The sequence below is a fragment of the Sardina pilchardus genome, chromosome 10, assembly GCF_963854185.1.
Source record: "Sardina pilchardus chromosome 10, fSarPil1.1, whole genome shotgun sequence".
Classification (NCBI taxonomy): domain Eukaryota; kingdom Metazoa; phylum Chordata; class Actinopteri; order Clupeiformes; family Clupeidae; genus Sardina; species Sardina pilchardus.
The window spans coordinates 3,220,448-3,244,257 of NC_085003.1; the positions used below are offsets into that span (position 1 = coordinate 3,220,448).

General features: G+C 42.1%; 2 protein-coding genes across 3 annotated transcripts in view; both read left to right on the top strand.

Moving 5' to 3' along the window:
- cadps2 (Ca++-dependent secretion activator 2) overlaps nucleotides 1-7,925 on the top strand; it is a 117,931-nt gene extending 110,006 nt beyond the window's left edge. For both annotated transcript variants that reach the window (XM_062546766.1, XM_062546767.1), the window contains 2 exons: nucleotides 5,523-5,627; nucleotides 6,866-7,925. In XM_062546766.1, coding sequence (XP_062402750.1) covers nucleotides 5,523-5,627; nucleotides 6,866-7,036 — 276 coding nt within the window. In that variant the 3' untranslated portion in view covers nucleotides 7,037-7,925. The remainder of the gene's footprint in view (nucleotides 1-5,522; nucleotides 5,628-6,865) is intronic.
- Nucleotides 7,926-10,536: 2,611 nt separating this feature from the next.
- On the top strand, nucleotides 10,537-13,288 carry fezf1 (FEZ family zinc finger 1). Its single transcript, XM_062547556.1, has 4 exons — nucleotides 10,537-11,699; nucleotides 11,797-11,931; nucleotides 12,173-12,305; nucleotides 12,509-13,288. Exons 1-4 carry the CDS (start codon nucleotides 10,920-10,922, stop codon nucleotides 12,769-12,771), a joined length of 1,311 nt encoding a protein of 436 aa, XP_062403540.1. The 5' UTR covers nucleotides 10,537-10,919; the 3' UTR covers nucleotides 12,772-13,288.
- The last annotated feature ends 10,522 nt before the right edge of the window (nucleotides 13,289-23,810 follow it).

Here is a 23,810-nt window from a genome sequence, read left to right on the forward strand (position 1 = left end):
CAGTCTTTTCAGCTGAGACAACACCAGCACATTGTTCTGCAGTGTTTTTTCCCATTTTTCTCGGTGGAATTGATGTAGAACATCCGGTAGAATCCAGTGTTATGGAACTCCTAACTACACCTGCACCCCATGTCATTGTGAATATTTGTAGTTTGACTGTGGTGGCCTTCCTTGGTGGTTAATATCTGAGGGTTTGGGAGGCAAAAAACATTCTACAAAACATCTGGGTGAACCTAATGGTAATATGTTGGACATTAAATCACTTGGGAATTATCTTTGGACTCTTTTCCTAATGTAAGAATTTTAATGAACTTGTCTCATGTTGTCTCCATACCCTGTGTTGTTTCAACCTGGCTGATTAATTTTATACGTTATTCCTATCTATGCTGAAAGCTGTTTTTGGAAATAAACTAGAGCCTAAATGTCCACAATATAAATACTGATCTGGAAATGTTGTGTATTTTTTTTCTAATTGATTTTTTTCTTTTTGCCAGCCACAGCATATCGACATTTAAAAAAAGAAAATACTGTTAACGTTTGGGAACCTCATCATTTCTAGCCCTTGCAGGCTCCCTGCCTCTTCCCTTGGCCTTTTGGCACCTGTCTGGCTCTCTGATGGTCCCCCACTCCTCCTCTCCTAGGCAGGCATGCTAGAGAAGCGCCATCGGAAATTAGCGGCTGCATCCTGGAGGAGAGGGAACTGCTCTTTTGTAATGACAACCACGCTGCTTCCTCTGTGCAGCCCTGCCTCAATCGATGCGGCACAGTGGTCGCTTTATCTGTGTTGCTAGTGTCACAAATAACATCCCTCTGGAAAGAGCCAGAGCTGGGGCCTTCATGTTTGTCATCTGCTTTGAAACAAAAATGGCGTTCTGAAAATGAGAGAGAGAGAGAGAGAGAGAGAGAGAGAGAGAGAGAGAGAGAGTTCTGGCTGTGCTTGTTGTTGTTTAAGTATGTACATATTCCCCCAGGCTAACCCCCTCAGAGAAAGATAATCCATTCTTTCCCTTTACACACAGGCCCCATGGGCTCACACTAATGTTTCTTAAAGAGGCTTCAGTTGCAGATGTCTTGTTGTTAAGTCAACACAGATAGTGTCAAATTAGACAGTGAAGTAAGAATAGTATAAGCATATATAATGCAAAGGATGAATTGCATGGATCTACTGTGTTATTTCCCATCTAGTCCTTGCAGTAGGCCTACTTGGTAAAGCCAGCTCTGAGCAGGCAGGTTAAGTAGCCTATAATGTTTCATCACAGATCTCTGTTTCTCAAGGCCAGCGAGTACTGTCAGCACCTGGCAGATTTAGCTGTGGGCTGCTGCAACTCGAACTAAGTAGTACGGTACCAATTCTCTTTTTTTGTTTGTTTTGTTCATTGCAACAGAGACCTATGTGAAAAATCACCAGAATTCTCACAATTGATAATACTACAATAAATGCTTCTAGAGGATGAGCATACAGAAGTTGAAGTACTGGTCAAAGTGTGGTTGAAGGAGATAGTGGTTAAAGGAGAAGAAGGAAGAAGGGAGTTGAAAGAAGAGAAGAAAGAAAGGAAGTGCATGGGAGAGAGAGGGATGGCCCTGCTCTGGGAGCACATGGTCAGTTGCCCCACCAACAGGTAGCAGCGAATGCCAGTAGTGTGGAATGCTGTGTGTGGCGTGGGCAGTGCCACAGGACATTCCTTGGAGGAGTGCAGCAGCTTAGAGGTAACATGAGCCTTGATGAGAGCTTTTGAGCTGATGGCAGGCGTGCAATGGCTGGCTCTGGTGCCTGTAACATGTGCCCTTTATGGTTGATTGAGAACCAGAGAACCAAAATATACTGTATCTACTGCATGCTATGTACATCTGCTCCACAACACACTTAAAACAATCATAATGAATACAAAAGCCAAATGATACATTTGTATTTGATCACCTTTTACCGTTGCCCATTGTGTAGTGGAGGGCTCTTGGAGAAGCCAAGAGGTCATTAGCACCTCTGCTGGGCCCTCTGCTGAAGCAGTCCCCTCACTTGCACCCTCCACTGCTCCTGCATTCTGCTCTCACTCTCACTCTCACCGAGGCAGCCAAGCGTCTGTCCGCTGTAGCCTCCACCAGCACATGTGTGCTCATCATGTCCTTCCACTTGAGCTGACTCCAGCCTGCGCTGCGCGGGCCGCTGTTTTAATGAGACAGCAGCACACGAGTTCTGTCCCTTCTCTGGCTCTCTGGCTCTCCTCGCAGTGGTCACTCCAGCTGACCCCTGCTGAGGCCCGCCACTCTTTTGTGCTGGGCCACTGAGGCTGAGGGGAGCAGGGGTCAGTGGACGAGTGGGAAGTGTGTGGTGTGTGTGAGAGCACTCGTCGCCTCATACAACAACTCTAATGCCAGATTTGACAGACGTGTGTGTGTGTGTGTGTATATACTTGGATATAAATTTGCATCTAGACTAAAAACAATATACACATACACACAACATGCGTGATTACAAGCATCAACATTTACTTTAGACAGAAAAACGCACCGACATGACACACACAGACGTACACACACTGACACACAGGCAGCCGCCTCCCCATCTGTGTGTGGTAGATTGGGCAGGAGACGTGGCGGCGGAGGGCCAGATTGAAGTGATGTTGTGTTTGTGCTGCTCCCGCTGATTTGTTGAACCTTCAGCAAGGCCCACCAGATGAGTGGCAAGGAGGACTAATGCTCCACCAGCACACACAGTCATGCACAAGGAGCTCTCCCTGTGTTACCACAAACACTTCCTCACCCGCGTCTGTGTGTGAGTGTGTGTGTGTGTGTGTGGTCATCTGTTTGTGTGCTCGTCTTTGTCTCTGTATAAATGTCTGCAAAGGCTAATGGGTATCTCTGTGGCATGTATCTCTATTATTATGTCTCTGTGTGTTCCATTCTTGAACCTTATTGTTTACCTGTGTGTGTGTGTGTGTGTTTGTATGTGTGTGTGTGTGTACGAGTGAGCTTCCCTGAACATTTTGTGTGTGTGTGTGTGTGTGTGTGTGTGTACACAAGTGAGCTTTCCTGAACATTCTGTGTGTGTGTGTGTGTGTGTGTGTGTGTAATGGGAGCAGTGTGAGGAAATGAGAAAGCTAATGCATGCCCTTGCAGACAGCAGGCTGCATGTGCGCTGAGCGGGGCCGTGGCTGATTAGGCGTGTGATGAGGTGCTCTCAGCAGGGCAGTGTGTGTGTGTGTGTGTGTGTGTGTGTGTGTGCGTGTGATGAGGTGCCCTCAGCAGGGCAGCGCAGAGCTCCGGCGCTGGACACAGGTGCGGCCGGCCGCTCTCCGCTGGGCCCTTAATGCGCGCTGACAAGAGGACACTTAAGGCCCTGATTACCCGGCCACCGCCGACAGGAATCCGCCGTGGCCGCGTGTCAGAGGATAAATAGTGATGTACAAAAACAATGAGCGACCCCCCGCTCACGTCTGCCACCAGAGCTGAAGCAGCCAGTCCATCTGTCCCCCTTCACTGCTGACTTCCTCAATTAAAAAGCCTCTCCACTGCCCAGTGCACAGGCCCTCTGTGTAGCGTCCACATATGTGTGTGATTGGAGTGAGGCAGGAAAGCATAGCTCATGACTCTCCCATTGAAATGAACACGTCTATTCACCTACACTACTTGAAGTGTGCTCTGCTACTGTGATGGTTTCAGACACATTAAGTGATGAAGGAACAAAGAATGTGTCAGTCGTAGCTCTGTTTTTCAGTCTCTGTGGCAATTGGATTCGTCACAGCCTTCGGTATGATATATGCTCGAAACTTGGACAAACAGGCCACGATTCTAATGAATGGCTGTTGAGTAGTGGGAAAAAATCAACAACCGATCACATTACATGTCTTGATGGGCTTAAGTAATTTATGGCTTAGTTAAAGCTATTTTGTTTCCTAGTTAAAGTGCCAGGACTGTGTATGAACACCATTTTGTTGTTGTTGGACTGTGAATTTAATTGGATTCAAATAGCAATCTTTCCCTTAATTCCTGATTTTATGTGTACCTCTTAAAGAAACACAAATTTTAAAATAGCCTCTTACCTCTTTTGTTGTAACTCAGGGAGCAGCTCCAAACATTCAAACTGCACAGAGTGCTAAAGATGTTTCATTTATTTCCTCTATCTTACTCCAGCCATCTGCTCACGCCAGCACAGCCTTGGCTTCAGGAGTTGTAGTGGCCTTGTGCAGGCCTCAGTGAGAAGGTGGCATATTGCAGGAGCACATCATACAAGTGCTGAGATGCAGACTCCCGTGGACATCAAGTCAGCTGATCAGTCGAGAGCGCGTCGCTGTTGTGTTTCCTGCTTTACTAGAGCCAAGACGACGCATAAGCACAGAGGCCATCTCACGCTGCAGCGCAGCACAGCGCAGCGCCGTGCTCCCAGGGAGAGGTGTGAAGTGGGAGACAGAACAGTTGCAGGAGCAGAATCTCTCAGGTGCTGTAATTAGCTCGTCATCAGGATGGTGCTAAACATTCTCTCTAATGAGACAAATATTAAGGGACTTCACAGAGCGAGGACACATTAGAGCAAACTACTCATTTCCTTTTCGCACAAATGAAAAAGTTCACAAAATAGGGGAAACAGGAAAATGATATGCTCTCAGTGTCTATCAAAAAATATATATAAAAATGTTCCATATAACCATGTCTCTTCAACAGTCAGCTGAATTCACACTTGACAGTTGAACAGCAGAGCACTTGACAGTTAGTGTGGAGCAGCAGGGCCATGCACCCGCACCATCAGATCAGCTCCAGCTGTGTGCGCTTCTGCCTCTTGTGTGTCCACACTGCAGAGGACTGCAACGTACACTTTATCTGTACAATCGAAAAGACACGCCAACACAAAATATTTGCACAAATCACTTTATTGCCTTATTATTAGGACTGTTGCATTAATTGTTGCCAGTGTGACAATTAGTATATTGGCACAAACATATGCTATAATTCTGCCCTCATAATTACATGTATTTCCCATAAAGATTGGTTTCCAGCCAGCAGGGAACCTGAAGTAAATAGACAAATTGTTTACAGTTTTGAATATACAGTTGGTGTAATCAAAAAGTGGTGGTGCCAAAACGAGTTAATGTACAGTATACTGTAACAAAATATATAGCAAATACCTGATGCACTTGCCTGAGACAGTGCTTCAGTGAGATGTGCTAATGTACGTATAGACAGTAGCCTATATGCCATATCACTAGCAGCAAAAAATTGACCATCACATAAATCAACGCGTTGACGAGCATCTCTGAGTTGTACTGCAAAGGACTCCATTACATGCCAGTTCACATCAATACAGGTCCATTTTCCTACATAGAAACAGCTGCTTTCATTGTCAGTGAATGGAGGGTTTGTATTGTATTGTGCCAATGGTGAATACTGTTGATATATGATTCAAACTACAGAGGGACTTTTAAATGCTTGCACATCTGTCATCAAGTTGAACAGTGGGCGCTGTATAGCAGTGGGCAGATTTGGTCAGCATCTCCGCACCAGATGACCTGTTCCCCTTTGTGTTCCCATAGCAATGGTACACCACCTCCATGAAGGCAGTGTGTGTATGGTTAACGGACAGACTGGACCTACAGCTGCATGTGTACCAGCTCAAAACACTCATCAAGATTGTGAAGGTGAGCACAGGTTCAGTTGTTAAGTCGAAATGATATTGACATCAACACACCTCTTATTTATTTTCCTTGTTTGGATATCAGTAACCAACTCCTCAATATTCTGGCATCTGTGTATATTTGACATCAGAGATCATCAGTACTCAGATCAATGTATACGTTATAATGCATACTCTCAACACACACTAAATGTGCACTGATATATGGGCACACTTCCATATCATAATATAATGTTTAAGCTTTCTTTGTATTCATTCAACACAGAATCCATTATCATTATAATACTGGCAACATTATCTGTATTAAAGAAATTGTGCAAAGATGTTATTTAATAGCCTAATTGATGATGTATGCAATGTGCTGTAAGCATCTTGAAGTGACCCACACTGTACTCATTACAAAAGCATTTAGTGTGAAATGATTTGAGTGACAGTAATATGTGCTCATTTCCGTCCACCTTTAGCATCCACTTTGTATCCACTCTTAATGAGGTCCTGTTCAATTACTGTCACCATCTACATGAGGCCCTTCAATTCATCTCTCTCTGGCTTGACAAATCACTCCGTAAAATCATAAAAGCAGTGCTGTGTTCATTTAGAAAATATGGACATTAATGCAAGTGATTGTAATGCCATCCCTCCCAATACATTTCTATGCAACTATGAGTATTAACCAAATAACAAACCCGTAAAGTTGAAAGTGTGGATAAGCAGTAGTTCTGTGGTAATTCTTCTTTTTTTTATCTGTTATTTCTGTATTTCGCCTCAAATTGCCTTGTCACTTTTTGTAGCTCTTTAAGTCGACTTCAGAACAAAGATTTGTGACGAGATGAGACGCGCTACGATGTCCTAAAACCTTGCAACTGCGACTAGACATGTTGAATGCTCTGCGCGGCTTGCGACGGCCTGCAACTATGTGCAACTTCTAATTCACACCGCTGCAGCTCGGTCTCGTCGCGTCGGGAATCTTTGGTGTGAATTGGGCTTTAGACACTACATTTCATTACCCTTCTCCTGTTCTTCTAAATACCACTCAGAACGAATGACCTTCACATTTAATATATTACAGTATGCCTGGCTTTACAAATCCATGGGTCATTTCTCTAGCGCTCTCTGTACTCTCTGATGTGTACTCTCTACTCTCTGTAGTACTCTGTACTTTCTGTAATGTGTACTGTCTACTCTCTGTAGTACTCTGTACTTTCTGTAATGTGTACTCTCGTCTTGCCTTCCTTGTCACAGAAGTCATACCGGGATTTCAGGCTCCAGGGTGTCCTAGATGGCACGCTGAACAATAAGAGCTACGAGACTATCTACAACCGTCTGACTGTGGAGGAGGCCACTCTCTCTGTATCTGCCGGTGAAGGACTGCAAGGCATCTCGATGAGGGACAGCGATGAAGAGGACGGCTAGAGCCCATCTCTCATCGGAGCGTCCTGAGCAGGAGAGCGGGCTGGACTGGCCGACAGCGCACCTGTCTGTGCCTGTGTCCACTGTGCTGTAATGTTGAAATGGGCTGGGAGCACCCCACAGCGATTCTCTTACTCTGGATTGCTGACAGTGAGAGACAAATGGACAAACATAGCAGTGCATTTAATTGGGCACGTGGTTAAGAGGCTCAGCATGCCTGCAACATTATGTGTCTGTAGGCTTCACTACATGACTGGCGTGTGCACTTGTTGACATGGAGGTTTGTTCATTGTATGCTTGCACAAGTGGTGATGGCATTTAATATACAGTATCTGCTGTAGGAATTCAAAGTATATGTCTGTACTGCCAATCAATTTTGTGTTTGTTTATGCTGTTTTGGTGTGTGCACAATCTGGGTGAAGTCAATTGTAAAGTGCATAGGAGGTTTTGTAAAGTATTTCTATTGTCCATTGTCCACCTGTATTAGTTCAGGTGTGTTTAAATGTAATTATTAAAGTCCTTTTAATCTAGATTTCATGTTGCATCCTTGTTCCTTACACAGTGGTTGCACGCACCAGGCATTATCATTGAATCATTGCTCAAAGTATTGGGGATGTCCTTATCTTTTATTTGAATAATTACAAGAGCTTTTTCATAAAGGTGAGACATGATATTGTGTTAGTTAATCACGAACGGTTTATGTAAGCTGTCTTGTGCTAATTATTATTTTATATTTTAAGACCCCTTTATTGGTGATTATTGTTACTTCATTTTCTCTTTATGAATGTAATTAGGGAATTATGGCATTTCTCTGCGTGCATAACAGAAGCTATCCTAAGGACCACCATAGAGCAGGCAACAGAATCATTTGAATTAAAGATTTTTTAAAATACATAGCCTACAATATGTGTCACTCAACATTAAATTTCAGCAAAAACCCTTTGCTTCGCCTAATAAAGTATTTTTGCTCTGGTAAAAAATTGCATATCATGCGTGGGCTGTCTGATTATCCTTCTTTTGTATAGCCTACATTGACAGAGATTAAAATCTAACCACCGAATCTGTAGATATTTACACTTTTTAATTCTGATCTGACTCATTGCATCATTCTGCTTCCTCACACGGTAGCCTAGTGATTGTTATAAAGTCAGATGGTCTGTAAAGTTGAGAATAAATCTTTCATTTATCTCGTCTAGCTCACAGAATGCTATGAGGACCGGGCCGTGCACACAATTTGTTTAAACGTCGTGTACATTCACTTCGGTTTTGATCATGTGTTGTTTGTCAAATGTTCAAGAGGATATGTGAGCCTGGAGAAATGAGCATCAGGCAACCTCCGCCCACCGTCCATCTGTCCGTCTGTGTGGCCACATGCTTTCTGGCGCCTTTATCGAGAGCTTCTCACTTTGTCTGCCCATTGATGATTCCAGTAATTTGACATTTTAAAACACATGCAGCTCATTTCATTCGGTTGAAGCCAGTGTATACATTTGCAGATTACCGTGTGTTTGCAGGATAAAATTCACTGTGCAATAGTTAGGCTGCTACACACCGTCAATAAAATGAATTGAGACGTCCACAAGTTTAACGTGGATCTTTGTTAAAACCATTGATCATGGGAAATTATTTCAATGATGCCATCTATTTCTGTGCATGTAGGACTATGTGCCGCTTAAATAAGATTGGCGATACAGACACTATAATGCGCAAAGCTGCTCTGGCCATAGCCCAATTGCCTATTAGTTCAATTTAAAATGTTAAGCTATAAATTCACAATTTCTAAAATAATACATTTTGAAATGAAATTAAATTAAATTACACATACTTTTATACACACAAACCTTGCCTATTATGTTCTCACCCTAACAGCCTAAACAAAAGCATAGGCCTATAGCCTAGGCTACAACGGAGAAATTAATAAAGTCACCGGGAGAGCTTGACAAAATCGTAGCAGTACCTTTTTTACCAGCAAAAATAAATAAATAACAAAATATGATTTCTATTGGTAGTATAGGATCGGGCAACCCAGTTCGACACTGTTCGACACTGTTTCACACTACTGTAAGATGTGTTATTTTTTAATGTAAGGCCCTGAAATTGCCTCATAATGTAAAATTGTATTTATTTGGACCAACAATTAGGCCTCATGCAGCAGGAATAATTGTTAATTTTCTATGTATTTATTTTTCTTTTTAAATGAGCAGCAAGTTAGTCGTGTACAGAAATTAACGTATAGCCTAAAAGAAATAGGCCTATAGCGTATAAGCATTGGCTAGGCTTAGCCTACATGTTTGAAAATAAATAGACATGGGCCTACATAAATTAATGTGTGTTGTTAAATTCTTAAAATGTAAGAAACGTGTAGAAAACATATTAAACTATATACAAAAATATAAATTAAACAAAATAATAATAGACCACTAAAAATACAAACATATATTATGCAGCAATAGGCCTACTAGGCCTACAGCAACAACAAAATTACTAGCTACTAACCTAGGAATATTAACAGGTTAAGAGCAAGTGGCCTAGGCCTATAATGATGATGGTGATAGCCCAAAAGGCTATTAGGATAATAACAACAACAATAATAATGATGATGATGATAATAATAATAATAATAATAATAATAATAATAATAATAATAATATTTAACACGTTGATTTTCGTGCAAAACAAAAATGGTTATAGGACTATTATATTTCACTTTCTCCCTCTCGTGATGGCGGCAGAATGCAACACATCGCATCACTGTCAATGTCATCTCACACACACCAAACACTTACTGGCGTTTACGCGCAGAGAAGAGGCGATGCCTTCTGGTAGGATTCGGTCCTTGAGGATTCAGCTGTTTATCTGCTGAGATCTCTAGCTGAGAGAGCTCAGATTTCCCCGTGGATTTGTTAAACGAAAAAGGGGAGAAAGTTGTTAATTTATTAAGGTAGCCTGTCGCATCCAACATTTCAAATATCAAATAGGCAAGTCTGTAGGCTATAGCTTTAGTCCCATGTCCCTTGCTTGAAAGCGCAAGATTAAATAGTTATTCAAAATCACTGTAAGCGTCCCGTAAAATAATTCTCTGCGAAACAACCCACGACGACAGATTAACTGATTTTGTCGAATCGCATCTATACATAAAATGGAAAAATAAATGAATAAAATAAAATAACAATTAGACTATAGTTTAGCTGTTGTTCGTTCTGTCAAACACAGTCGTGCCACAAAAGTGACATAGCCTTGGCCTACCACTGCATGTGCGTCCGTGTTGAATATCAATCAATTTTCAAGAAAAAGCAAAGGAGGATTCTTGATGTTTTTTAACCTCGGCAGAAAGAACATAACGCATTGCGCGAAATAATTCGTCGAATCCTGACATGTCAAATGTTGACAAACATCGACAGTCCGCTGACCCAATTGAGCGCCTGTCATCTTAAGCGATTTAAAATGATGTCACACAAAGCCGCAAGGGGACCTGAGATTTGCCAAACGACTTGCCATTTGTACAAGACGCCCGCTTCTAAGAAGCACCTCCTTCAAGACGCGGTTGAATTGTAGTCACCCATAGCGGACCAACACCAATGGAAAAGTTGTCTCTGCTGATTGATGTAAGTAGAGAATAATCCACTTTACTCAACCCACTTGGAAACTAACGATTCGCTTGGTGCAGACAGAGTTATTGACCGTAAAGGGTTTATTGAGTACCAGGCTGATAAGTTCCAGTTGTCAAGTCCTCAGCGTGCAACAGAGCGGCGGAGGGACTTTCGCTTCAAGCCAGGCAACCAGCGACCGATGATGACCTCTCTCGCGGGTCAGTAAGGGGAATCAGATTTATCCGTGCGCAACAACGCCGTATCACGCCATACAACATAGGTGTTGCAGAGGAGTCATGAACAGTGCGCTGTACCACTCAGCAGGATTATTCGGCTCACCATCGGCTTCTGGAAGCTTAACTGCGGGAGGAAACATGATCGCCACGGCCAAGCCACTCGCTTTCTCAATCGAACGGATTATGGCCAGGACACCTGAACCGAAGTCAATGCAGCTCCCCAACGTGTTCCATGCTCCCGGGGGGAAAGCGGACCCAAAGCAAACGCTCAGCGTGAATCCATCCTCACTGCACTGTATGATTCCATTCGTGCCACTTGCCTACGAACCGGCGCACAAACTTCATATCAACGGACTAGATGTAAACCACTTCGATGCTTCCTCATGTAACTCAAACGATCTGGTGAGCATAGGTTTGAATTATAAGAATGAGCATTCGGACGCGACTCAAACAGTTGGACAATATAAACTTTTCCGGCCCCGCGTGGTGAATCAGGCTTCTTTCCACGCGATGGGGGCTATATGTTACCTGAACTGTGGTGAGAGTTCGTGTCCACCTCCAACGGGCATAGTAAATATCCACCCAATGGCCTCTTATTTTTTCAACTCTCCCCTGCAAGGTCGTCAGAAGGCTTGCCTTTCGGAGAAGACCAAAACGAGTCACGGTGCCGACAGGTACCAGTCTGGAATGTCTTTCAAAGACCTGTCTCAAACTCAGCTGCACCAATACATGAAAGAGAGTGCACAGATCCTTACGGAGAAACTATTTAAAACATCCTCAAAACTCAACGGCGCTCCACAGAGCAAGCCGAAAGTGTTTACATGTGAAGTATGCGGCAAGGTAAGGCTTATTTTTCCATGTTCGCTTTGTTTATTTCCACATCAAATTTAAAGTCATCGGCCATGCAAAACATGTACCACTTTTTTGTTTGTTGCAGGTGTTCAATGCGCACTATAATCTGACGCGCCACATGCCTGTACACACGGGTGCCAGGCCTTTTGTATGCAAGGTGTGTGGCAAAGGATTCCGCCAAGCCAGCACGCTCTGTCGCCATAAAATCATACATACTCAGGTAAGAATAAATAGTCACAATTGTTGTTATTTTGGTGACATTAGTTGTTTTATTACTTCAGTAGTTGTCAGAGACCCTCTTCAAAAATACTTTTTCGGTTTATGCGTGTACTAAGCATTCTATGGGTCGTCTTAATCGAATGCTTAAATAGGCTTTGCCAGGCGACATGTAACCTAATTTGTAAGTATTAACTTAGACTATATATTGCTTACACATTGTCAAATTCATATATAAATTCCAGGAAAAACCACATAAGTGTAACCAGTGCGGAAAAGCCTTCAACCGAAGTTCAACACTTAACACACACGCACGGATCCACGCAGGTTACAAGCCTTTCGTCTGCGAATTCTGTGGTAAAGGCTTCCATCAAAAAGGTGAGGTACAGTTTATTTTCAAATGACAAATTACACTGGACAATTATTTTCCTGGCAATAGCCATCTTTAGATCATTCGTCTTTAGACAGCTCAAGGTCTGTTTAATATCAAAGCAACGCACATTTTAGCAAATGTTTTAAAGTGGCTACTTTGTTTTCATTTCATTTTCTGTGGAGAATGACACGCGCTTTTCATTCTGAAGGTAACTACAAGAACCACAAGTTGACGCACAGCGGAGAGAAACAGTTCAAGTGCAATATCTGCAACAAAGCTTTCCATCAAGTGTACAACCTGACATTCCATATGCACACACACAACGACAAGAAGCCCTTCACCTGCCCCACATGCGGCAAAGGCTTCTGCAGGAACTTTGACCTGAAAAAGCACATTAGGAAACTACACGACATGTCCCCCGGCCCACAATCGCCTTGCGCACTCCCAAGCATCAGTGCAGAGAGCCACTGAGACGTCGCCTTGATTTCCGCATGAACAATACGCCTTTTTAAGAAGTGCAACGTCTTTCCACTGTATAATAGGGTAAGGTGTAGACTTTTGTGGTTTACCTGTTCTGGTACAACTCACCTGTGGACATTACGCATATACGCGGAGCTCAAGACTGCCATTCTGACCTCCCCTCAGGATGATATTATTTTAAAGGTCTCAAACTATTTATTTAAAACTGTGACTGTAATTCTAAAATAGTATTTTAAACAATTTAAACTGTGGCTATACCGAGAAGATTCGTTCTTGTGGTATTTGTGTTATGTCTCCCAATTTTATATGGCCTTTATTATTTATACTTTTGATTCCATGGCATTGGCAACCTCTGATTTAAAGTGTGTAATTATATGCAAGATTGTTGCTGTATTAAAAAAAAAAAATCTATGTCAGTGACATACTGCAATTTAATAACAAATGATTTTAAATAGCCTAATAACACCAGTTGCAAGGAAAGAAAATGAATAAAAGCTTATATATGTCATTTTGTGTCTGTGTTCTGTTCAGGTTTCGAGTTTAGCGTAGGGCTATTCAGAACATTTCCTAATTCCCGCAAAGGATATTGTAGGATAAGTGTTATTAGTCAACAGCATGCAATCAATGACCAAATAGGTCATCTAATTTTTCGAACATTTTAAAACTAACAATCTACGTCTGCTGTCTCGTCAAACAGTGAAATAATTAGTCCACAATCTCGGCATTTTGTAACACGCCGCAGACAATTGTTTGTGCCCACAGTCGGTAATGAGAAATACCCCCCTCCTGCGGAAACTTAACACAACTGCACGTGTTGACAGAATATGACTACATAAAAGTGATAGTTAATATAGGCCTACTCTATCTCAAAATGTAGCAGTCGGATTTAGCCTAAATGATTCAAAACGGCGACGATTTGACTTGGCCATCCTAAAATTACGCGTCGTTTAGATAGACAGATGGATAGATAAAGAAGAAATTATTCATGTTCCTGATTGTTCGTGCAATATGTCTGAGTCGCATCTTAAGGAAGAATAGTTAGATTTCCTTAGACCATGCTGTTGTGCATTCTGAGCTCACACGAACAAGTTTAAAGATGTGAACACACTGCATTTGACATTACACACTTTAGAGATGATTAGGCCGACTGTAAGCAATCTCTTTTCTTCTGTAGAGGGTTATAAGTCTGAAGTAGCCTGAATGGTTCCAAAGGAGTCCCGTGATTAATTCTCTGTTTGGATACCACTCTGACTTACTGAGCTGTTATTTTAGGCCAAATTGCACTTATATTTCCTGAGCTGGATATTAAGCCATAAACATAATTCAGCGGTGGTTATTTAAGTCATTGAAAACAGGTGAAAAAAGCCAATAATTATGTAAATTAAATGTTTTTAAGACATGTATGAAAATGGTATACAATTCCATGATGTGGCCTGTACAAATTTTTAGAAATAAGTCGTTCTGCTCTCTGCCATGTCACATTCAATTTTACAGCTCTCAACACATTTTGTGTTTCCAAATAACAGACACTGCACTGTTCTGTTCAAGGCCTAAAGATACTGTAGGTCAATATTGGATATTAAACTATAACAATTATGCTGGATTCCTGATATTTAAAGTTTCAAGTCTTCATAAAATGTAAAGGAGAATGGTACATTTAATCTATGAAGTCTAAATGGTCTTGGTTGAATCTTTGAATTGAAATTGACAACGCTTTCAAGAGACAGACTGGAGACGATGACCAACATTTAATGGTGAATTCATAAGTAATTTTGGAATTCAGCTTTAAAAAAATATTGCTTAGAATACATTCATGAAACACGTTTCTGTTTGGTATGACTACATTTAGATTTATAAACCAAATTGACACAAATAAGACACTGAAAAGACCATAAATCCCCCAATAATAATAATAATAATAATAATAATAATAATAAAAATTAACAATAATACATTATAATTAAAAAATCTCTATATTAGGTATGTAGTATAACAAGTTGATGAGCTCTAGGCAGATGAATGTGGCCTGCCTGGACTAGAGCTGCTCAATATCAGTGATAAATTGTGTGCTGATGACATGTGATACCACACATGAACATACAGTACAATGATCAGCCATAACTTGACCACCTGCTTAATATTGTGTAGTTCCCCCTTTTGCTGGCAAAACAGCCCTAACTCATCAAGGCATGGGCATGGCACCAAAACGTCAGCAGCAGATCCTTTAAGACCCCTAAGTTGTGAGGTGGGGTCTCCATGGATCAGACTTGACTGAGATCTGGAGAATTCGGAGGTCAAGTCCACACCTTGAACTCGTTGTGTTCTTCAAACCATTTCTGAACAATTTTTCGTTTTGTGCCAGGATGCATTATCCTGCTGAAAGAGGCCACTGTCATCAAGGAATACAGTTTCTATGAAACGGTGCATGGTCTATAACAATGCTTAGGGAGGTGGTAAGTGGCAAAGTAACATCCAATAGCAGGACCCAAGGTTCCCTAGAGAACATTGCCCAAAGCACCACACTGCCTGCTTCCCATAGTGTGTCCGGGAGCCATGTGTTGCCCAGACATCCACATGATGTAAAAGAAAAAGTGATTCATCAGACCAGGCCCCCTTCTTCCCGTTCTGTCTCTTTCGGCAGTGGACAGGGGTCAGCATGGGCACGCTCTAACTGGGCTGCAACTGCACAGCCCCATACACAACAAATTGTGATGCACTGTGTTCGGACACCCTTCTGACAGAACCAGCGTTAATTTTTTCAGCAATTTGAGCTACAGAAGCTCAACTGTTGGATCGAACCACACGGACCAGTCTTCGCTTCCCACATGCCTCAATGAGCCTCAACCACCCAGGACCCTTCGCGGGTTCACCGCTTTTCCCTCCTTGGACCACTTTTGATAGGTGCTGACTTCTGCAGACCGGGAACACCCCACAAGAGTGACCATATCTAAAGAGGACGGTGTACAGGTCATGGTGCCACAAAGTACGGAGGAAGGTGGGACAAGTCTCAGTTCATTACCTCTGCCAAGGAGGTATATATGTTTTCATCGGGGACCGGCGTTTGTTTGTCTGTCTGTCTGTCTGTCTGTCTGTTTGTTAGCAAGATAACTCAAAAAGTGATGGATGGATTTTTATGAGATTTTCAGTGAAGGTCAGACATGACCCAAGGAAGAAACGATTACATTTTGGGACTGATCCGTAATTCTCGTCGGGATTCAAGAGGCATTTATGTATTTAGCTTAGTGATGTAATGGCATGGTATGGCCACGTGGTGGCGATCTGAATAGTTTCGGTTCAAATGTATGACAACCTAGGAAGAACTATGCAGGCGGAGGTAGCTGCGCTCTCGGAATGCTTTTCTAGTTATATATCTAATCCGTTCACGTAGCTTTTATAGTGATTAACCGCACTTAGTTTGATTAAGATCTCTGAACCTGCCTTTGGAGAGTGACCCTCATGCAACCTTGACCTTACAACTTCATCGGGCCCTTATAGTGTGTAAATATGTTTGATGAAGGTCCTTCAACCAGCTCTGGAAATATTGGATAATGATAATATTGCCCCTATATTGATTTTATCCTGGCTCATTGAAAGCTCTTTAACTATTTTCTGTGGAGGATTGGGGTTGTAGCCACCATTTTACTCTTCTTAAAAGATGGTTCTAAAGATACAAATGCCTTTGCTGTATTTAATTCCATTCTCAATCCTAATTTTCTCTGACTACTGTTACGATTTCAGGAAATAACATGAGAAATACTTAATTCATCCCAAAGAAAATTTGACAGTAAAAAAAACCACCATCCTTAACAAACACACACATAAAAGTAAAATATGTAAAAAATGTGAAAAGATAATGATAAAGTTGCATCAATCATCAGTCATATCACTGCAGCAAAGAGGGTGAGAGTTATGTTGAATGGTTGAATGACCATTTGTGGGAATGAACTTCTGTGTCAATATTTGGGAGACTGGACTGGCCCTGAAGGTATTCTTCAGCTCAACGAGGGTATTATTTAGGGGATTGTAGAGGATAAGAGGTGTTCAGGTTGCTCATCATCTTGAGATGTGTCCTCCTCCCCTTTTGCCACCACCTCAAATGTCCAGCTGAATTCCACCCCCTATGAAAAATCTGGCTTGTTGAGTCTGTTAGCATCCCACACTTTCATGCTATATCCCCAGCACACTAGCACATACAATGGCACTAGATGCAGACTGGTAAAACATCAGCAACATCATGTTACAGACATTGAAGGATCTTAGTCACTGTAGGAAGTGAAACCAGCTTTGTCCTTTCTTGTAAACATTGCCTCAATGTTCTAAGACCACTCCAGTCTGTCATATCCAAGGTATTTGTAAGAGTGTACTACCTCCACATTTACTCTGTTGAGATAGGGGTCAGACTGGGCTTTCTCCTCCAGAAGTCCACTATTAGCTTTATCGTCTTGATAACATTCAGCTGCAGATGATTCAGGCTGCACTACTCAACACACTTATCTATCAGACCTCAATATTCTGTCTGCTGTTGTCTGTCTCAATACATCCAAAGATGGTCATGCTATATGAAAAAGGAGAAAAATCCAGGCACTCCAGGAATGGTGATAGAGGAAGGTTTAAAAAACCTTTATTCGTATCTGGCTACATAGAGAAAAACGCCAACATGTTTCGACCACACTTGGTCTTCATCAGGGCATGTACAAATAAATGAGGATTTAAGCCTCACCTATATAGGTTCAAGAGGTCATATGACCAAAAACGTAGATACTCTACAACAGGTGACCCACAATATATCACCATAGCAAAAAAGCAAAAAAAAGGAGAAACAAAATAAAGTATGTGCAATAAAAACGACATAATAGAAATCATTCTAAACTTACATCACTATAGAAAGCAAGTGAAGTCGATGTCTTCATTTAGACCCGGATATTCCATGGCATTCAGGCGTATCCAGAAAGACTCTCTTTGATTTAATCTCTGTAGCCTGTTGCTGCCAACAACAACAACATACGTGGATATAATCTACACTTTTCAACCAAGAGCTACCAGCCTCTCTCGCTGAAGATGGTCATGCTATACTTGAAGTCAGATATAGTCAGACCAGGAAGGGAGAGAGGACCATCCCATAGGGGGGGCCTGTAAATGTGTACTGTATATGCATGGAAAAAAGCCAGGTTCAATCCAGGTGATGTTAACAGAGTATAACAGCGCTGTGCAACACAGCCAATGGCTGTGAAGATGTCGTCAGTGTTAGGAAGGGACATGTGTTTTCTTTAGAACTGAGTAAAATAACTGCATTCTAAAGAGAATAATAGCCAAACAACACGTTAGTGAAAACTGCAGATATCAATCAGTCTTGCTTCCAGTCTTGTTAGGGTCGCTAAAAAGTAATTTATTCTAGTTCTCATTAATTTTTAATCCATTACTTTACCTAGACATTCCCTTGATCCCTTATGCTACTTGTTACTTCTGCATTACATACTATCATTTGAGATTGCATTGTTGTATAATTGCCAGTTAAAATAGCCTACGTTAAATGTTCAACCTTAATCAACAGGACCGTTACACGTGTCTTCTTTAGCTGATCAAAGACCATCTGCAATAGATTCAACACAGAAGCTAGCCTGAGAATAGCAGCGAGAGTATTTCGATATCTAGGCTATAAATGGCCAGTGCCTGAACAATGCATGGTGCACTGGGGAGATAGGGTCTGATCTTCCATAAAAAATGACTGGGGCATAACCAGTAGTAAAATTAAAAAGGGTGAATTAAACTCTAAACAAATCAATTCAGACGAGCAACAATCCAATGTAAACAAAGGTTTTAAATACAGATGTTTACTCAATTCCAAAGAAAATACACATCCTTACCTGTTTAACTCTATCGCCATCCGTGCAGATAGGTTGGCTAAATCCCGATTTCATCAAGTCTAAGCCCTGAACCCTCAAAGACTTAACAGACATCTGATGATAAGTGACCATGTTTGTGAGGGTGTAAGGGTTTAAAATGCTAATAATAGGAATTGGACAGCACCTGTATCCTTAAATTGACAACACCAAAAATGTGTTACAAATATGTTCCCCTTTCCATTTCATGGCAGTTGTTTACTGATTTTTTTTTTCCAGCCTCCCTTTTATGTGGGTAACCCTGAGTTTCAAGATACAATGCTATGAATTGATGGCAATTCCCTTGAGTGAAGTCTGCATAGATGCCAAGTCATGAAAGGGCACAAAAAAGGTGTAAGTGAGCTCTCATGCACTTCACAAATTTGCAGTGGGATGGCCCTAAGCCCTCACAAAGTTCACGGGAACGCTAATTAAAGTCGGGAGTCCGGGAGGAGATATTGGGATTCAGCCGTTGTGTTGAATGCACTGCTCTGTCATCATATAAAATAGAGGATCTAATCACAACAGCTTATCTGGCATGGAGCGAATCCTGGAATTTTGGTGATTTGGTCATCTAATTTCAGATATCACTGAGGTATGTTGAGATTGAAGCCAAAACTGCAGATACTACTGTACTCAGTGAGGCCTATGCACAGGAGATGCACTGAACTGACAAAAAAGAGTGGGGAAATATTCTCAGGTTACCTAAAAAAACTAATGAGTGTAATAAACTGGCCTACACTGTTTTCAAGGTGCTTGTGGACCTTGGTCATAGCCTGGAAGATTGAAAGTCTGAAAGATTCAAGGTTTGGCCATGAATACTGTAATGGCCCAACTCGAGGGACGGCACCAAGCATGCATTTGAAAATCTCACTACGACAAATGTTTACTCTGACTGATTCTGTACTTCGACGCAATTGGATAACACTATGACCAATGTTTACTGACTTCCAATGTTGCAGCGCTGTCGTCATCAGTTTAGCTTGCCTCTGGCCCGCCTATATAGCCTGTCGAGCCAGACCCGTATCAAGATGTAGGGTCTGGGAACTCCCCATAGCAGGGCTCAATCAGACGAGTGGGATAAACAGTTGTTCCAAATTCCCTCTCCGCGCAATAGGATAGCCCTAAATCTTCTTGTTTTCAAGAAGCAGGATGCTTAACGGTCGCAACTTCTGGTCACAGGTCAGTCGTCATTATGTTAAGCCCGCCACTGATTCTACACACAATGTGATTGGCCCGAGAATAGTTACCTCGCAGCAGCTTGCAAGCCAACGGCAGTGGCGGCGCCAGAGATTTGTTTCTGCCGGTGCTATGCGGGAGCTATGCTTTTCTCAGAGGGTGCTATGAATTGCCGCTCCACCCCCCCCCCCCCCCCGCGCGCGTCAAAAAAAACACCAAAAAAATACACCATTTCAACGCAGTTTTCGAGGGGACAAATATACCTGTCTTCTGTCTGACTCAAGTGACGCGAACTAGGCCTAACTGCAGCCTAAACTATCAATTCACTGCTTGACACTAATACACATGGAGAAATATAGCACGTTAATACTGGAGAGAACCCTTCAGAAATTATGTTTTGTGTGAACGGATTAGCAAAACCATACTTTTGGTGAACGGAGATGCAGATCATTGCCCTCATTCATTTGTTTGAGCAACAGCCCATGTTCTTCACACAAACGAGAGCGAAATAAATGTTTTAAAAGTGGTGTCGTCATAGGTTATTTGCTACGACGTTCACTTGGCCAGGCCCGTTTCATGCTGGACAGCAATAATCTGCTTCGATAGATGTTTTAAATAACGTTGTTTGTTGCTTCTATCCACGTTATCTCCAGTGGTTCAGTTACTTGCGCAGACGCACACACACATTGAATAAGCGCTCATATCACTGCCCCCTAATGTGTTGTCTCTTTATATGATAACACCTAATTAAGAAATAATTAATAGTCTGGAAAATGTTTACTTTCTTTTTCTTTCGGTTTGCTGTTCCATATCAACTGTGCCGCAAATTATCCACTGACCAGCAATCTCCTCGTCGAGGTGCCTAACGCTGCAGAACATCAGACTAGGGTTCGAGACAGTCACGAAATACAAAGAGTTGTCCCGAATCTCGAATCCTGACCTAATTGTCCCGAAGATTATAGCCTACTATAGCATAGTCTGGAGTAGCCTAGTTATTGTCTGATACATTAAAAACATTGAAGGTGGTTGGCTGCTCATTGGGACCTGATGAACATGCCGCTAAAAAGCAGAAGTTGCAACCGTGAGGACAGAGAAAGTGGAGGCAGCCATGAAAAGTGATTGGTCGTATACAATGAATTTTGCTGATGTCTCGGTTACACAAAGTTACAACAACATATGCATTATGTTTTCTTAATGACCCACAGTTTAGTTTAGGCTGTAGGCTTAAATAATAGCCTAATAATAAAGTAGCCTGTGCGTTACAACAAGTGTTACGGACTACACGCACTGTAAGCTCTATAGGCTGGTTGCGTGTCGAATGTATCCATGCGTCTGTCTTCACAGAAAATGACACGTGTCTTAGGTGCGCTTACATATTTTTAAATTACATATAATCCATTATTCTTGGGGGTGATACGGGGGTGCTATTGCCAATCCAGGGGGAGCTGTAGCACCCCCTTGCTCCCCCCTGGCGCCGCCCATGGCCAACGGAGAGTTGCTAGACCTTGGCAGCAAATTTGATTTGCTGCCGCTAGGGCCATCTAGATTTCTAGGCTAACCCGTATCAGATACACAGATTTTAATTGGTCCCGCAGATGCAAGCAGTAGAAGTAAGGTGCATCATAATTCATTGCCAGAGTCTCTTGCAGATTCATATTGTGCTCTTGTGAGAACTGGATGTCCAGGGGACCTCTGTCATCTTCTAAGGGCAGATCTGGTAGCCTGGCCCGGTGGCACCACACTCTAGTATTTCCATTCATTTTGATTTCACTGAGGTATAGTTTGGCATCTGACAATACATTGACGTTTTCTTCGGACACCTGACAGACCAATCAGTAAGTGCCTGTGGTAAATGATAGTGGCCTAATCAATGTGATTGGTTAGACTGGCCCAGAGTGGTAGATAAAACAGAGTGGCGACACGCCCATAGACCTCCATAGGAAAAAATGGCAGCGTTTTTTCCGCGTTATGGGACTTTTGGAACTATTAACAGCCAATCTCTTGGTCAGTAGTCAATGAGTTAATTGATTACACTCTCCAGCATCCAGGAGTACATCCCACCCTCCTGCGATTCAGCCATTCAGCTCAGTTTTTTTAGAACTTTTGATCGTGTGGCGGCAACATCAAAGAGTGTCACAACTCTCTCTTTCTATGGCTCTGGACTGACTCAAAGATTTCAAAGATAACGCAAAGTTTACGCCCATTACGATGCTAGAGTTCAAAATGTTTCCCCAATCGTGAGAGGCCAGACTCTCTTCACAAAGTGAAACAAAGTAGTGAGTCTGGAGAGTAGGCTACAGATCTGGCACTCCACTGGCACTGCTCATTAGTGGACTGATTTGCCAGTCCTACCTTCACTTCAGTTAAATGAAAATGAGCTGAGATACTTGGTGGACAGGGCCAGTCAATTGGTAGGTTAAGTCACCGTTCAGCCAGTTGTGATTAAAACAAACTAGATGCACCGCCTAGCGGTACGCTCAGTTCTGCACATTCTCTCCACAAAAATAAATGATACTGGTCAACTTTCCTGTATTTGTAGCCTGACGAGCCAGACCCACATCAAGATGTAGGGTCTGGACACTCACCGTAGACAGGGCTCAATCCGAGGGGTGGGATAAACAGTTGTCTTTCAAATTCCCTCCCCGCAATAGGATAACGCTAAACGAATCATCTTCTTGTTTTCAAGTAGCAGGATGCGTAACCTTCCCTCTCGACGCAATAGGATAACGCTAAACGAATCATCTTCTTGTTTTCAAATAACAGGATGCGTTACCGTCGCAAATTCTGGTCGCAGTCACCATTATGTTAAGCCCACCCACCGACTCTATACACGCTGTGATTGGATCGATGGTGCTTCGGGTTCTCAGCTCCCTGGCTCAATGGATCGTGCCTAGACTGCCCCGCCAGCCAAATTACATTTGCTGCCGCTAGGGGCGTCTAGATTTCTAGGCTACTGTATTTGTGCAATTTATGCACTAGTGCAGTGGCCGTACAAACAATGTTTTCCAAGAAACGTGTTGCCCAATTAGCCTACGTTGATGCAGGTAGATTATGTTAAATTGGCGACATCGTAATTTCCATGAATGGCAACACGTGAGTTTTGTCAGCTAAATGGGCTTTTTTCTTTCTCTATGCTGGAGTAAATGAGAATGAGAAGGGGAGTGGCTATAGCAGTAGAATTGTATTTTGCTTAATTTAACGATATCTTTGTCATTTGTTGTCCAAAAACAACCAAACTTTGCACTGCACTCACGCATGCCATTAGCAAGACCTGTGTCAAATTTTAGGTCAGTCGGATGAGTTGTTCGAGAGTTGTGCCTGGAACACACAGAGTGACACACAGACAGATGTTCCTTGCATTAATAGATTAGATTAGATACAGTGAGGAGCATATGTATTTGATACCATGCTAAAACAGGAATATAAAATCATCATTTGACAATTGATCTTAATGCCTTAATTAAAAAAAATGTGTAAAAATCAAGCCACCAAGCACACCAATTTTCTTTGTGATTGAAGAATGTATCGTAAATAGATAAATGTTTTCCTTAAATGCTAGGGGAAGGAAGTATTTGACCCCCAATGTAACCCTATGGCAATTTAACAGGGTTAACATAGGGGCAGGCAGATTTTTATTTTTAAAGGCCAGCTATTTCATGGATCCAGGATATTATGTATCCCGATAAATTTCCCTTGGCCTTTGGAATTAAAATAGCCCCACATCATCACATACCCTTCACCAGCTAGAGATTGGCATGGTGCTTTTTTCCAGTAGGCCTATTAGCCTGTTTGATTTGCATTGAGCTCAATGAGCAGTAGGCTAGGCTATCACATGACCTAGGAAATCCTAAGATATGAAAGGTCAGTGACAAAGTGACAAAATAATCCTGGCTTAATTGTCCTGCCAAAGTGCCCATAAGATCATCAGTGTTTGTATGCGTTCAACCTTCAACATCTGTAGAAAAAGTTAAG